The sequence below is a fragment of the Carassius gibelio genome, chromosome A9 (assembly GCF_023724105.1).
Source record: "Carassius gibelio isolate Cgi1373 ecotype wild population from Czech Republic chromosome A9, carGib1.2-hapl.c, whole genome shotgun sequence".
In the NCBI taxonomy this organism is placed as follows: Eukaryota; Metazoa; Chordata; class Actinopteri; order Cypriniformes; family Cyprinidae; genus Carassius; species Carassius gibelio.
The window spans coordinates 2,564,102-2,581,177 of record NC_068379.1 but is presented as its reverse complement, the minus strand read 5'-3'; the positions used below and the strand labels follow the sequence as shown (position 1 = coordinate 2,581,177).

Here is a 17,076-nt window from a genome sequence, read left to right as displayed (position 1 = left end):
CTAATAATATTTTACATATTACAGTTTTTTTTCTGTATTTTAGGTCAAATGAATGCAGCCATGATGAACAGAAGAGACTTCTTTAAAATACATTAAAAACCTTACTGATCCCAAAATTTAACATGGTATCCATAATTTGATGATTTGCCATTACATATTTAGAATTCTGGTGGTAAAATGGCATTAAAGAAAAAGAGAGAAAAAAAATAGTAACAACAAAAGTATAGAATATATATATATATATATATATATATATATATATATATATATATATATATATAAATACCATATCCTTAGTTTGGTAATTTGCCATACCAAGTATAGTGATTTAGAGAGAGTGTGTGTGTGTGTGTGTGTATCTACTATCTATATATTTCACTGAAAGCTTCTTTACACTGTGTAAAGTGTATATATATATATAATATATATATATAAAACAATATTTATTGTTGTTGTGCAACTGATATTTTTTTTTTTTTTCAATTACAATAAATAACATATCACATGTCTCAGATTTAATAAGATTAATTTATTGGCCAAGGAAGTCTGTATTTTCAAAAGCAATCTCAAAGTAATTTGAAATATTCTTACAGTCTCATAATTTAACATAAAATAGTCTTTAGACTTAATAGGTGTCAGAAAATCAACAGATGATACAATGTCACAATACATAAATTCTCGGATGGAATTCATGTCAATAAATAATATTTATTATTGGAAAGGAAACTAATTAATTATTAATTATTTATTTTCACAAGAAAACAATGTGTTAAACCTGAGAAACATTGAGGAACACATTACATGGGAGACAAGTACTGTATACTGTTGTTGTGTGTCTGAACACATGCGAGTGGGTAAAACACACGGTACCATATGTATCTGTCCTGAGATCTCACTCAGGGTGCTTTTGATTGAGTCTGAACCTGAATTTGTTTCCCTCCCCTTCCACCTCTGATCTATTTACTGTGCTGCACTGTGGTGCATTTACACAATACATTACCAGCAGCTGTTAGCCAGAGATGCAAGAGAACACGACTTTAAAGCTCACAACATTAACTTCTCCTTTCTGTTTCGTTGGTACTTAACTCCTGTGCATACATTCATTCTTCACATGGAGAGAACGTAAGCAGCTCACATGAGCTTTTAGAAGACAAACACTATTAGGAGGTTTACTGACTGATGAATGTGCTTTCCTTTCCTTCAATAATATACATAAGCAACAGTGGTTCACTTCCAGAACACACTGCATTAACATCAACTTCAGTGCTACTGAAGCTCACACGGAGCAAACCTCTGCCTCAAGTACAATTGCTCGGATGCAACTTAGGAAATGGTAGCATGAAAATGCCCTCAGATCCTCCAACCTCAGCATCCAACTCAGAATAGTTCTTTCTTGCACTTGTAAATCTCCATGTGCATATGTTTTTTTAGTCCATAGTCTTATCACTCCATGCCAGGGATTTCCTCTTGGCCAGCTCCATCCAGGATGGTTGGGCATTGTCACAGACAGACTGCAGAGGAGATGATGAAGGGGATGATGATGGTGATTTATTCTCTCTGTCTGCTGACCTCGTGGGAACAGAAGAGACTGACGCTTCTAGAAATATTGACACCAAATATCAGTATATACTGTCCTTCAAAGGTAGCTGTCGTGTAAAACTCTCACTTACGCATTGATGAACCTGAGTCGAATCCTGTTCCCGAGACCTTTGACATCGGTCTGAGAGGAACTGTAGATTGAGATGTGGTTCGGGAGTCTGCTGTGGAGTTCAGCTCACCTGTCTGTTGAAATCAGGAAAAAGGAAATCTGAAACAATTCATAAAGCCAAAAACGCCACAAACAGAACATACTGTATTAGATACTATGAGTAAAAAGTACACGTGTCCCCTTCATAAAGAGTCCTTTATTTTAATTTATAAATGTATAATTCATATTAATCATTAAAACTCAAACATCCACTCTAGTTGACCCCATGTGGGTTTTTTCTCTTGTTTTCAGAAGAAAAAAAAAGAGAAAAAAATTCTTGTTTTTTTTCTCCTATGGCAATGATCAAAGTATTTAGATCTCTATGGATTATGAATTTCTTATTTTGTGATTTGCAGATGTTTGACTGTATTTTAATAATTACTGCCCTAACTATACCGTCCAAAAGTTTTTTGGGGGGCAGAAAAATAAACACTTTTATTAAGCAAGGATGCATTATATTACGTCCCCTTGGAATTATAAGGATCTATCTGCATTCTGAGTAGTTCTGAGATATTGAGAATCAAAGTTTTCGCATTCCAGTCGACTGTGTAGATAGAACCTTATTGTGTTTTAAATAAAAATCCCATAATGTATGCAACATAAAGAAAATCTATCACATAATGTAAATAAATTGTCACAATAACAATATGGGAATAACTCAATTCTGACAAAAATGTCAGATAAAACCTTATAATTCCAAGGGGACGATTAATAAAAAGTGACAGTAAAAACATTCATAATGTAACAAACATATTCTATTTTAAATAATTGCCGTTCTTTTGAACTTTCCAATCATCAAAAAATCCTGACAAAGTATATTATGTGTACTGTAGTGTATATATGTATATAATATTACTGAGCAGTTTTTACCTGAAACAAGTTCAGTGTTTTGAAATAACATTTATAATACATTTTACGAATCCAATTTTTCAGTTGGATAAAGTCTGTAACTACTATTAAAATTTTGCCAGATCTTACAGCAAACCAACAATTCTGTATGCTAGCTAGCATCAGTGTTAGCATTTAGTGTTAACTTTTCACCTACTGAACATCCAAATGACAAATGTGGTATTAATAGAATTTAAAGGCATAACAAAAAACAAAACAAAACAAAAGTTAAATGTTATAATACCGACGTGGATGCATTTTTAATTCTGTCATGAGACCCCCACATGTATTTAAGCTGAAGTCGTTTTTATTGACAAAAACATGCTTCAAAATTAGTTTTTAGAAACATGTGAAATATCAAAACAGAATGTGTGCTAGAGTTAAAAAAAAAAAGATGATAGAAACATTTTGATATGTGCTAACATTTTTCTCTTTTTGTAAAACATGAATGGCATCTTGACTAGAGTGAAACAATCACACTCTTTTATTTGAGGCCTGAGTAAGTGTCTTCTCTCTGGTTTATATATGACTAAATAAACTGAGTGGGTTAGAGATTATAGGAGAAGTAGTACCTCTGTTGTCACAGTGGTTTGGTTCTCCCAGCGCTGTAAGAGCGAGGTCTTGTTTCCTGATCCTGCTGCCCACACGGGTCTGCCATCTTCAGACCCGGTCCCCTTCCCCTGAGACGCAGGCAACCGGTCAGCCTTCCCTGAAAATACGGCTGGCGCTCTGCCCTCATTCTGAGGCTGATCCTTTGAGGCAGTATTGGCAGACTGTCGGGACACTAGGTGGGACGTTAACTTTGGGCTTGACGACAGATGTGGGTGACCTGGGGGCGGTGTGGGACGCAGTATAGCCTGTGAGGGGGTCTGTGATGCTGCTCGCAGTGGTGATGACGGCTGGATGAGTGGTGTGCATGTAACTGTAGAGTGGCTTGGTTTTGTTGTCGAATTACAAATTTGAGTCTTGGACAGAATCTGGACTTCTCTGGAACTGTCATTTTGAGACTCACTAGTGGTTGTCTGAGTTGAGTTCGCTGAAGGCTGGCTTGTTGCTGTTGTTTTGGTCTGAGTTTGTATCATAGTGGTAGATTGTGTGGATCCTCCAGAATACTGTGCAGATGGCAACGGTTTTGTTTCTGGAGGTCTCGAAAGAGGTTGTGTAGTTGTCGGCTGGCTTGAAATGTTCTGTGCGATTCTTGGATTCTTGGTTTGTGAAGTGGATGTTTGGGTTTGTGGTTGTGTTGTGGTCAAGGTTGTTGATGGTGATTGCCAGCTGGGGAACTCAGGCAGCTTACTGGTAAAGAGCTGCTGGAGACTTCTGGTCTTCTCTCTGGCCATCTCCATCCAGGACACCTCTGAAGCTGTAGATGTTGGTGCGTTCTCCTGAGAGGATCCCGCCGTAGTCTCTTCTGGGGGCACGTCTGCATCTTCTTTAGCTGGTGAATGTACAATCTTAGTGGATTTGCTGGCTGATGCAGAAGAATGTTTATTTATCAAAATACCATTCATCTTATTTCACCCAAAATCACAAATTTGCACAGGAAGAGGTGATATAACCAACACGGGTAAAATGGGTAATTGCAAAACCAGGCATGACTTAAATAAGTAGTGGTGAATAGGTGTGCTCTTGTTTACTTGCTACTAAAAATGCGGCCATATTTAATATTGCCCTGCAAAATTTCATGCCATGTTTATAGCATCTGCATAGGATCATTGATGATTTAATGGGCTTCATGTCTCAGAGATCATTTTAGCCTTTTTATGTATGTTTCCCTATTATATTAGCCTAGTTACAACTCTTAATTGGTATTAGTTAAACTCTAGCCTAAATGCTTATATCCAGGTGTAAGAATTTGTATCTGCTTTAATATCTTCTAGTCGTATCTTTCTTGGAATCAAATTATATGCTCTTTATTTCCTAAACAATGGTGTACACTATGTGATTATGAAATGCATCATACTATTTTTAATATACTTTGGGCAAAACTGCACCAGTTCTCCAGATCAGCAATAAACATTGCAAATGTGCTGTAAATGGAGACAAAGAAACTTTTCACCCAGTCAAAATTCATGTCTTGTATTGGCCATTCCACCAAAGATGGGTGTGACTGAGGGATCATTAAAAGACTCCTACCCAAACTCTCTGCAGATGTTGCTACACACACCTTCTGACCTTTTTGGCACTTTATTCCCATGTTGAACTCAGCCTTACCTGATTTTCAGACTCTCATTACGCACCAAAACCAATGCAAGTAAACTTTTTTAGTAACTGTTAGATAGACTGTAGTTTAAACCCTTTTATTAAACGTGATTTTGATTCCTTGCTGGCTCTTAGGGTTGGGAATGTGTAAAGCTTGCCATTCTGTCTCTATCTCTCTTTCTCTCTCTCTCACTCACTTTTACCTTTTTAGTTTAGCTGTGTTACACCTAGTCCCATTTATTAAACTTGTTCGTATACACTCTCGATTGTCTCGGTGTTCGCTGCTCACAAATCAAGGACACTTAAACATTTGATTTCGTTACATGCTCTTGTGCTGTTTGGTATTAACAGTGACAAAGCTATCCTCGTTGGCCAGGAGAATAATCTTACTTTGAATTGATAAAAGATTGTATTACTATCAGTTGGATGCAAGAACCGATCAGTCGATTGTAAAATAAATTCTGCTACATTTAATCATAAAGCTATATAAATATTAATAATTAATTATAAAAAGTAATTATTAATATTTCCACCTTTGAGCTAATTTGCTACACGTTCAAGAGTTTCACGTGAGGGGCGACAATGTACCCCATTGAGATTTCGAGTGAATTCACATGCTTACTGTATAGAAAGCTGATTAGAAAATACTGAATAGAAATCAGCTTGGTTTGAAAGAAACTTCTGTGTGAACTGTGTTTCATGCATCGCTATACTATTGATACTTTTTTGGCCCACAAAATTTTGCTAATGTTCATGCATCTTGTAAGCTGTTATAGCACTGTTTTTTGTTCAGTATTGTTATTTGATATAGTTGAATTTTTGGATTGTAACAGAGCATTAAGGAACCAGAATGCCTACAATCTCTATGATTCTATAATAATCACATATCATTACTTACTGTACTGCTCTGCTGATAGCTACTCTTTTTACATTATACTAAAATCAATTAATCATTAAATAAAGGTGATAAAGACTTTATTGGTTTTAGTCCATTGTCTGTTCAACAAGACATGGTATAATTTCAACAGAGATCTATGAGCCCAATCTACCCGCTACCAGTGTAATCACAGACAGGCACACTGAACTTTTCCTGGTATGACCTGATAATCATCCTCAAAGGATATGTAGCTGTGCACATTCATCATAATTGCAACTGAATAGCCAGAGGCTTAATCTTCATGCACCTTGGGAAACCACAAAAAGAAACTCACCAGCCTGTCCGAGGACGCCAGCTCTCTCTTTGTCCCTACAGAAACTCCTGGGGGGCGAACCGAAGGAATGAACCAAAGTTGAGGATGCATCAGTTTGTAGAGGAGAGTCTTTGAGTTTAGCATGGACTCCTGTAGACCTCATGCCAATGCACTGGTCTTCAGGTTCCACGACGATGGTTGAATCAGACTGAGAGGCTGAAGGTGAAATCGCTGCACTGACTTCAACATTGTGAAATTTTACTTTGTCTTCTGATTGTGCTTTGTCCAAGCCAAATTTTAGCGAAAGAGAGGTAGATCGAAGCTTAACTCCGAATGCATTTGTAGCCTCTCTCTCTTTCCCCATAGTCGTGTCTTTCATGACACCCTCACGTGCCTCTTCCGTCACCTCCACCTCCAGTACTCCTTCTTCTGTAACCTCTACCCCAGTTTCCTTCTTCTCGTGGTCTTGACTCTCCTCCACATCCAAGGCCCGAGGGCGACTCTTTGCTAGATCTGTGAACTTTGTTGGCATCGCTGGAGAAGTGTCCATTTTGTCTTCCTTCTTTGAAGCTGGTGGTATGTTAGGGCATGTGTCTTTTACTGTTTTCACAACTTGTGAACTTACTAGCCTCTCTATCTTGAAATTTAAAGGAGGTTTGACAGGACATGGAGGTTTATTTTTAAACCCAGCTTGTCCAACCACTCCAGTGAAACTTGCGGTCCTCGGCCGCTCTTGATTCTTGTCTGAGGAGACACTGAAGTGGAACGATCCAGTTCTCTGGTGCTTTATGGATTCTGTCGGAGTGTGATTTCCAAGACAAACAGCCAATGCTGTGCTAACCGGCTGAAGAACCCCGGACTGTTTTTTTTGTTTTTCATCTGTGGAAGGTATATTTCTCCTCAAAGATGACGGTCTCAGATTTATTGCACTAATTACATTGGTTGAAGCATGAGCAGAGGCTGGGTGATTTTCAATGTTTACTGCATTCTGAACACTGCATTTCTCCATCTTGGTTTCTATTGGCACAGCAACAGACTTCTCATCTTTCACAGTACTCAGTTCTGGTGTGGTAGTTACACTTGGGCTTACGGTTGACACAATGGTACTTTGGTGGTTCTTGAGTAGTTTGGAGCTACTGAGCATCTCACTCATGTCTGCTTTTCCCTTTCTGTCAGTTGGCACCACTGGGATCGGCAGTTTGGCAAATGGTGACACCGCTGGAGTCGTATCTCGTAGGCTATGGCTTGGAGGTGATTTGGACAGGAGGTTTCTCTCAAGCTCAGGTTCAGCAGAAACCTTTCTACTGTCTCCAGAAGTATGCAGACGCATTAAAGGTGACACTGGATCTGGACTATTGATTTGTGAAGTCATTAGCCTCTCCCCCTGTAAGACCTGTGAATAATACGAGCGAGCGTGGGGTATCTCTTTAACGAGAGTCTCATCCACCGTAGCGTTCAACGATTGATCCAGATTGTTCAGACTCTCAGATCGGGCTCTGCTTCCAGCCTACACAGGAAGTGCAATGTACATAGAAAATCTATTAATTATGAACTTTTATTAGAGCATGACTCTTCAGAGTGATTCAGGAATAAGTCCAAAATCCCGGAAATTCTGGTTCTCAAGTCAATGCTTTTCTTGGCTAAATGCCTGAAATAAGGTCTATGATTGACACAAGTTCATGATATTTTCACATTATATTTACAACATTAAAAGAACATTAAACATCAATCCAAGCAGGTAAACATATCTACCACCAAATCCACTTTTACAGCATCATTGTGTTTACTTTTCTAACTATTCTAATATAAGCTTTCCAACTTGAAGATTATATTAAAGACTGAATCAAGAACAAAAGGTTTAACAATGATAAACTCTTGTTGGTCACAGAGCTTACTTTCTACAATAATTCAGAACCAATGGAAAATAAAAAAATTCGGATTGGCTTTTTTTTTAGAGGGAACCAATGAATACCAAAGGTTTACCAATAGGTTTAAAAGGGTCCATTAAAAAGGCTCACCGAAATGGTTGCCCTCCTGTTCTTGGCACTGGCTCTTTGGTTCTTAGGCTTGAGGGACATACGGTGACGGGCAGCTGAGTTGTTCAGAAGGGAAGTGAACTGTGGGGGAGTGCTAAAATCCACTGAGACAGAGGCCTGGAAGGAAAGGGGAACACACGTTTAAAAGGGACATCAGACAATATTTTAGATCAAATAAAGCATTCAAATTTAAGCCATGAATCAGATGTATAAATGACAGGTATAATGTCAACAAATCAGTAAAATTACATCAAGCTACCTGCTCTTCCTCCTCACTTCCTGTTTCAGCTAAGCTCAAGGTGCTATGGTTCTTTGGAGGGACGGAAAACTGAAAACATAATAACAATGAGGTTTACATAAAATGTTTGATTAATGATAGTCTGAAAGGCCAAAGCAAACATGCATTTATAACCAATACATATATTGATGTATATACACTAACATTCAGTATGTCACAACAAAGATACCAGAATGCTGCTGTATTATAGTAGAAGCACCTTGTTCGATATGCTCGTATATAGTCCTTCAGCGTGGGATACTTCAGAGGGGTTACAAGAAAGGCCGTCATCTCCTGAACTTCCACCTAAGACTTCACGCCGTTTAAAGGGCAGCAGAAGGGAGGGAGCTCCTAAATGCTGCTTCTGCTGCTGGAGTTTCATCTGATCAACCGAAAAAATCCTCTTAAAACTATTTGAAACATTTCCATCAAGCACACTGATGAGTGTTTATAAAGCAGTATATTTTAGCTATGATAAGTGTGTTTAGTGTTTTATGTGTGTGGTTTGTCATACTCACCTGCAGAGCTGGAATGTTCTCTTGAGACAGAGTTCTCAGTGGTTCAGGGTCTGAATGACTGCGCTCTGCCTGAAAAATGCTGTCATGTGAAAATGCCCGGGACCACAGCATGCCTTTGCAACAGCTTTGAAGAAAAGATTTAAAATGCAAGGGCATTTACTTAAAAAAAAGAGAGCATTTGTTCATTTATGGAAATTGTATACTGTTTTGAATTTGTCCACGTAGATAACGTTAGAGTTTAGCTTTTCTTAACTCAAACCATGTTGACAATGTGAACACTTCCTCTGAGTCTTCCACACTCCTTGTGATGTCACTTTCAGACCGACTCAGCTTCATACCACCATCATCCTCTTTCCTCATCTTCCCAAACACAAGTGACTTAAAAGACTTCAACCTGGCCTTCTTCCTTCCTAAACATCAAACATTTCATACCTTTAGATTATGTATTTCGTATATTATAATTAACTGACAGTGGATTAAAAGAGACAAATATCTGGCACAACAAATTACAGAATTTTCTTTTTCAGCATTGGGCCTTACTGAAAGATTTCCGACCTGTTAAGTAGTCACTGCTTTCTCCCTCTGGGTCTCCTGAAGCCTCCAGATCATCCATCTTCACGGGAACAGCTGTTAATGAGGACAGCTACACAGAAATCAGATGAGATGGAACGAGGAGCGAAACAGAAATACAGGTGGGGTTTGGAAAACGCCAGTGGAATGAACTGTTAATTGTTGTCTTTAAAGGTAGCTGTTCTACAAAGGAGAGCAGACGACAGGTAATTTATTGACACACACAAAAAAACAACTAAAATTAAAGGAATGTCATTTGTCTGGTGTGGCAACGTGGCTAAATTCTGTATCTGGTAACAAAAGACTTTTCTCAACCCAACAGAGACGATGGTTTCATCCGCAGTCACATGTTCAATGTGATCAGACTCTTATATTTTCTTTTGATGAAGGGTATGGAGGATCAGTGCTGGCACCCTCTACATGCAACGTCCATCCAGCCCATGCCTTTTTTGACATTTACTGCTCTAATGTGTTTGCCTGGCCAAGTTACACAGAAGAATATCCAATATGCAAACTATCTAACAGTATGCAAACTATTGTTAAACTAAATAAAATATGTCTTCACATTTGAGTACTCAAGACTGAATTTGTATGCATTATTTCGGGGGGAAAGCATTATGCAGACTATATGATGGATACTTTATCAGCATGCAACAGCTTGTCAACGTGTGCCTTTTTCCTCAGTGTGAGCAGTCACTGCCATGTTCACAAAGCTGATATCTACAATAGCATCAGACAGAATATGAAGATTATCTTTGTTTGCTGGATGACACTGCACAGAAATCTCTGTACGATTCACTCAGCACTAATCCTACAACTACAGATTAATCAGAAACTTCCAGCACAGCCCGACTGAAAAGGCCTGATATACTGCCCTGACAAATACACACAGTGACCAAAAACTAGCCCTGTTTACTGTCACGCTAGGTACTTATAAATAAGTGCAGAAGGAAGACAGAAGATTAGCATTGATTTCAAATACAAATCTTTTGTAACATTATATTATTATATATATGTTTTGACAATGGCACTTTTACTCAATTGAATGCATCTTTGCTGAATACAAATATTTTCTGTCAAAAGCTAAAATATTTCAACATTAATATTGATGATTACTGATTGAATATTCATTATATATAAATTACGAAATTGCTATGAATGTACTGTAATTACCCTGGACAACACAACACAAGTACAGTACTTCACATAATAGAAATTTAAGGTAAATAACATTACTTACTTATTCAGGAAAAATCATTCTCGTTCCTCTTTTCTGTGTGCTTTAGCTTGTGTTCTTCCTTTTAAAAGATACACATGTCCTTACATCCAACCACGTTGATGGATTTGATGTTTTTTGATGGTTTTCTTGCACACTTAAGCTCCCGACTAAACACTAAACAGCTTTAGGAGCACAGAGATGTGATGAATGCATCCGTCTATATAACACACCACCCAGCACTCTATCAGCAACAGCAAGTGTGTGTGTGTTGATAGTAAGAGCATAAGGAAGCTATTTGATAAAACATGTCAAATGAACAGAGCCAGTCAGAGCATCACATCTGATTTATATTCCTGTTGTGTTGTAATTATTTGTTAAAGAGACTATGGAATATATCACTGTTGAGACAACCGGACAAATGTCATTTGCATAATATTTGCATTGACACGTCAGAACATCAGAGTAGTTCAGTTTTGTATGCAAATCATGTCAATATCGTCATATTCCATTCAAAGGTCGCTTAACCCAGACGAAAAAAAATAAAAGATCAGTTACATTACAATTCAAAAGTCTGAGGTCAGTATGATTTTTGAAAGAAATTAATACTTTAATAAATTATTCAGCAAAGACACATTAAACGGTCCAAAAGTAGAATATTTTGTATTTTACTATAATACTGTTTTACTGTATTTCTGATCAAATAAATGCAGGGTGACTTTTTACAAAAACATTTTTCTTTCCAAAAACAAAACAACAATAAAAACGGCAGTATATATGTCACAAATGTTACAAATGGGGCAAAATATTAATTCGAATTTGCCATATAATCAAGTGACAGCTGAATTTGACATCAACAATAAGATACGAAAAGCATTTTAAAATATTCTAAATAAGTCGATTTATCTTGCTGTTTTAACCACATGCGATAAGTTACATTTTATTAATATTTGACCATATCAGGGAAGACTAATCAGTAGGGATGCACCGAAATTTCGGCCAAGGAAAATTTTCGGCCGAAAATGGCCTTTTCAGTTTTCGGCCGATAGACTTTTATCACCGAAACAGCACGGCCGAAATGTTGTGATGACGCAAACAGAAACCGCGACCTGCACGTGCACCTGCATAGCGAAGACCACGAGCTCCACGCGACATTCACTTAACACCAGTGAGAACATTCTCTCTCTTCTTACTCCTTTATCCGCAGCACTAAAGCGTCTCCTAACAAAGAGATTAAGACGGACCACGAAGTGAAAACAAAGAAAAGTACAGTCTTATAGAGTCTGTTAGCACACGTCTCACTGAGATCTTGTCGGATCCTCTGCACTTCATCGCGAATGTGCTTGATCCGCGTTATAAAGACCATTAACGTTACTTGGATGCGGAATTAAGGCAGCGCGCACGAGAAATGATCCAGGCCGCGCTGGATGCGGAGAACCCGCGTGGAGACGGAGAAGCGACAAGTGCAGGAGACAGATCAGAGCGCAGAAAAAAAGACTGGTCTCTGCACCAGATGAGTGGCATGCACCATCGCTGTCTGATATGTTCAGTGGAATTCTGCAAGAAAGTGCCTCAAATAATAATAATACGTTGGCTATTTTGTTCTTATACACACACACACAAACATGTATACATACATAATATCAGATTGTAGCCATATTTATGCTAGATTTTCTGCTAGATTTCTGCTTTAATTTGATAAAAAAATTTATTTATGCCCTGGCCCTATTTAAATACACTCTCTCAAATATTTCTCAAATGTCAGGCAGATGACAAGCTCAACTGCTCAACAGCTAGATGGTTATCTGTCTGAAGTCCCCATCCACAGAAGTGATAACAGTCTTGCCAACTGGAGAAGTAATGCACTTTCTAGTCCTACAGAGAACAATTTCAAATGCACTTCACCTAAATGCACTTTGTTTTTATGAGAGAACTGTTCATTTTAAAACCTTTCTGCAGGCCAGTAGGCCTGTACATTATTATTAAATATACACATGAGTGGGATAAATTTTTAGTTTGAATTTTATTTTATACTGTGCATTGTTGCAATGTGCTTAATAAATATTTACATCATTTGTAATTATGTATTTTTATGTTTTTTTTAATAAGTTATGTAATTGTAATTATCTTTGAAACTTTAATATTAATTTATGCAATTGCAATGTCTTAATTTTAGTAAAGTTAGTACACGGTCATAGCAATAAATGCAATGGTACTAATAATTGGCATAATTTATTTCGGTGTTTCGGTTTCGGTTTTTGGCCTTGGTTTTCTCTTTTTCGGTTTCGGCCAAGAATTTTCATTTCGGTGCATCCCTACTAATCAGTTAAGAGCCACTTGTTTAACCACTCCATCATCATCTGAATCAGACTTATTATCTACTTCTTTGCCAATCTGTGTTAGGTGATATGTGGAGTTAAGCAGATGATGTGCTTCCCACAACAGTGTTCAACTCCTTCCTATGTGTTACTATAAGTAACTGTGAAAGTAGGCTACAGCTTATTTGAAATGTTTAAAAGGTGAGATAAAGAAATGACAGACAAGGCTGTCAGAAGAAAGTACCGGGTCATACAGCTAGACATGCACGTCTCCGTCAATGACTTTTTAACCCTATGCTACTCTCTCATTAAACTACACATTATCTCTGAGCACAGAGCAGCTTTGCCCCAGATACAGGAATAAATCTGTGTCAGGATCCAGAGATTTCTCCTACTGGACAAAAGTCAGCTCCTCATCTGTGTTACTGACAGCCGGCCTACAATATGTGTCCAGCCTTCAATATAATACTTCTGTCAATTTACATTTTAATATTCAGACATGCATTTAGAAGGGAAGCAAAAGTAATCTGCACATATGTCTCTTTTAATGTAAACTGAATTTTCCTGCTACTGCTACTACTTTCCGTTTTACTACTGCTATAGTGACACTTTCCTTCAATTATTGCTGGAGAAGAAAATATATTGACATTGTATGATGAATTGTTTCAGATATTTAAGGCCTGCTTGCATTCATGTCATAATCTGATTTGATTAATATACGTTTTAATTTCCTCTTAGTCAGCAAGATTGTCTGTAGCAAAAATACTCTTCACCTATATGTTATTATACATTTAATTAGTTTTCATAGTTGAAGCACATTGCACACAGCTTAGCGATGGTGTTTCAATATATCTGTACAAGTACAGTGTAACCGTTATATATAATGGTTATGTTATTGTTATGGTAACTTGTTTTTTTTTTTGTCATGATAATTAATTGCAAAAGGGTGTTAGTCGGTTTAAGGGCCGTAAGTTTTTAATGATACCAAACACATAAATACTTGTTTCCTCTAGCAGTGGTTTCTTATGTTGGATTCAAACACCTGGGTCTCTTAAATTAATAGTGTGTGTCTATTTTGTGTATTTTAGTATCATTGAGATATTGTTGGTTTTTATTAATATTTTGAAACATTCTGAATTATTTCATTTTTACTGCTGAACAAATTTTTTAGCCTTATTTTTATTTATTTTTATTTATTTAAGGTTTTAGTAATTTTGTTGTGTAAATTTGTCTTATTTTTTAAATTATGCCTGCAGTTTTTATTTTTATTTTATTTATTTTTTCAACTTATTTCTGTTTTATGTTTAGTCATTTTAGTACACCGAACTAAATGAAAATGTTGCCTTAGCAGTATAAATAAAATACTTTATACATTGTTATATATTTTGTTTCAGTTAAAGTTTATTTTCTTTCAAGTAACAAAGGTTTAGTTTTAGTCAAGTTTAGCTTGCCTGTTCAGTCCTACAATTAAAATTGATAAATAATCATGTTTTTGTATAGCTGTTGGGTAACAGCTAAACACAATAAAACCACACTGGTAGGGCGGAGAGTGGGGTGATGTGTGCCGGGGGGAAGTAGTTCCACCCCTTGTTTCTGGAAAACCATTGAAGAAATTGGTCATGTGACCACATAATTTTAAAAAGCCATCCATTTTACTCCTCCTCCAAAGAAGAGAGACACATGGCATGAGAGGTAATCACATTTTAGCAAAGTAAAAATTCTATGATCGAGGTCTTTTGATTGTAGCGTCTGAATAATTCTAGAAAAGTCTGAAAGCATGTCACACGTGTTTTAGTGCTTTACCAGGCTACACTATGAGTCCATGCAGTTAGCACGATGTTAGCTCTTAACTGCTGGATCATGCTAGCTTTTCAAACTTGTCGGTATGGGGTGATTTGTGCCAAAGGGCCTGGGTTAAATTGTGCCAGTGGTTGATTATTTTCAACACCTTATAAATTTTGTATTGTACATTGCGTTCTTGCATTTTAGCACTTAAACTATGTGGCATTCTTAATTTTAGTTGAAAACCCATTATGCCACACACTTATAAAAGTTAGATCTCAATTCTGATTGGTTGATTGGAATGCTGTTCCTATATATTTTATAATATGTAATATGTTGTACTTGGTGAAATCATGCTCGCAAAGAAAAAGATAGACGTGACAAAGAAAGGGTATAAGAGAACGTTTCTAAAGTGATGGACAGGTAATCATCAATCATAGGATAACATATTCTCTCTCTCTCTCTCTCTCTCTCACACACACACACACACACACACATTTAAAGAAAATAATGAAGGGGTTATCCCTGAAGGTGATGTGCTCAAGAAACTACCCACACCCCAGTTTATATTCCCCTGAAGCATTGACAATTGGGATTTGACAAGTAGTATGCCAAATCCAGACCACCTAGACCTACATACCGACGGGATAATCTGGAGAAGTGAGGAGATGGCCATGCCTCATCAGTGTTTGACTTACCTGACATTTGTTTAATTTAGCTAACAATGGTTTTAGTTTTGAGTTTGAACTATGTTATTAGTAGTTTATTCAGTTTTCAAGTCGCCTAAGTCACAATAGGATTTAAAAATAAATAGCCTACTAACTTTATTCTTATTTATTTTATAATTGACCGACAGCGTTCACAAATATCATATATTGTGTATTTAAGTTTTTGTTTTCCCAAAAAACTACAAATATGTCTTATTCCAACAGTTTAATAGGGTGACAATATCTGAATTAACCTTAAATTTGTAATTTTGTATTGAATTTGTCTGTTTTTTTTACAGTTCGTAACATTAAAATGCTCTGTTTTACTTCAGAAATCACTGGCACAATTTACCCCAATGTATTCTCCCAAAAGGCACAACTTACACCGCACCAGGGGCAAGTTGTGCCACAAGACCACTTTTTCCCAAAAGCTATATTTCCAAAACAATTTATTTCAGATCAAACATTATTGTTCTCAGGGATGCACCACATCCTGAAATATATGTACGTTCTAAAGTGAAAGAGACTGTCATGTCCTCACTTTAAAGTCACTTTGAGTAAAAACTGGCACAACTCACCCCACTTTCCCTAAACATTGTGTCAAGATTTAACTAAATGTAGGGAGATTTTTTTTTTCTCTCTCTCTCTTTAATAAATTTTAGTTCAGGAAAATTGTCATGCGTTTTCAATTAAGTCATTAAACTAGTAGCAATGTGGCATCATTTTATGGAAATTAAACAACACTTAACAGTGAATATTCTACAATTCTCAAAATAGCTAAAATTACAACGTATATTATTTATAACAGTAAAACAAAATTGTATTACAGTGGAATCATATTGAAATCTCCAGAAACTAGTGTCACAATTAAAAAAAAACATTAATATGACCGTGGATCCGTTTGATCAGATTGACCCTCATCATCATCATCATCATCATCACTCCAGGCTGTCCCCTTCAGAGAGGAACCGAGTTATTTAGAGACACCGCTCTGTATTTCTCATGAACCGATATGAGGAGCACATTCCGAGATTAAGGGCGATTATAGATTTAATCTCCTCCTGAAGTGAATTCGTGCGTGTATCATATTATGAAATGATTTATGACAGCCAGGCAAAAGCAGCAACTCAGACAAACATTTCCAAGCAAACAAACACGACAACAACACCGACTGCTTTTCATTAAACATGCCTTCCATCGCCTTCCACCAACAACTAGCCTTTTATGAATGTGCCATATACATATGACGATATGTAAAAAGATATTCAAAAACGCATTAACGTTAGTTACCGTTTAATCAGTAACGTTACGTCAATCTAGAAAACAATTATTAACTAGAACTGACCGTAACCACTATAACAATATCTTAAATGAAAATTAATACGACAACGGACATCTTGACTGTCCTATAACTTAATATAAACATACTGTAGACCCGTATACTCACATTGTGAGGTAAATCATTGAGAAAGTGCAGGTGAGGTGCTCTCTGGGATACACTTGCTCTTTAACGGACTCCTATCAAACCATACGTGACGCTAACACAAGCTGTAATATCATGTAACGCACATCATTCGCCTTTGCTCGATGAGGCGCTTCACTCACTGACCACATGATGGCGCTGC

At 37.0% G+C, this 17,076-nt stretch overlaps 1 protein-coding gene across 8 annotated transcripts; it reads right to left on the bottom strand.

Annotated features, from left to right (window-relative positions):
- Positions 1-509: 509 nt before the first annotated feature.
- LOC128019418 (uncharacterized) lies at positions 510-17,055 on the bottom strand. Of its 8 annotated transcripts, XM_052605387.1 has the most exons (12): positions 16,899-17,051; positions 9,414-9,501; positions 9,112-9,268; positions 8,859-8,982; positions 8,561-8,722; positions 8,323-8,391; positions 8,046-8,180; positions 6,888-7,534; positions 6,049-6,803; positions 3,208-4,106; positions 1,671-1,782; positions 510-1,597 (listed from the first exon to the last, which is right to left on the bottom strand). In XM_052605387.1, exons 2-12 carry the CDS (start codon positions 9,469-9,471, stop codon positions 1,428-1,430), a joined length of 3,288 nt encoding a protein of 1,095 aa, XP_052461347.1. In that variant the 5' UTR covers positions 9,472-9,501; positions 16,899-17,051; the 3' UTR covers positions 510-1,427. The 8 variants fall into 8 exon arrangements, with proteins under 8 accessions (XP_052461347.1, XP_052461346.1, XP_052461341.1 ...); XM_052605386.1 differs by having other exon boundaries at positions 510-1,564; positions 6,049-7,534; positions 16,899-17,055; XM_052605381.1 differs by having other exon boundaries at positions 6,049-7,534.
- Positions 17,056-17,076: the final 21 nt, after the last annotated feature.

Excerpts from the sequence above, each read along its gene's own strand:
- LOC128019418 (XM_052605381.1), bottom strand. The coding sequence starts at position 9,471 with ATGGATGATCTGGAGGCTTCAGGAGACCCAGAGGGAGAAAGCAGTGAC. Across the intron at positions 8,181-8,322 it reads GAAGTGAGGAGGAAGAGCAG|GCCTCTGTCTCAGTGGATTT; the intron begins GTAGCTTGATGT and ends CTTTCCTTCCAG. Across the intron at positions 7,535-8,045 it reads ACAGGAGGGCAACCATTTCG|GCTGGAAGCAGAGCCCGATC; the intron begins GTGAGCCTTTTT and ends CTTCCTGTGTAG.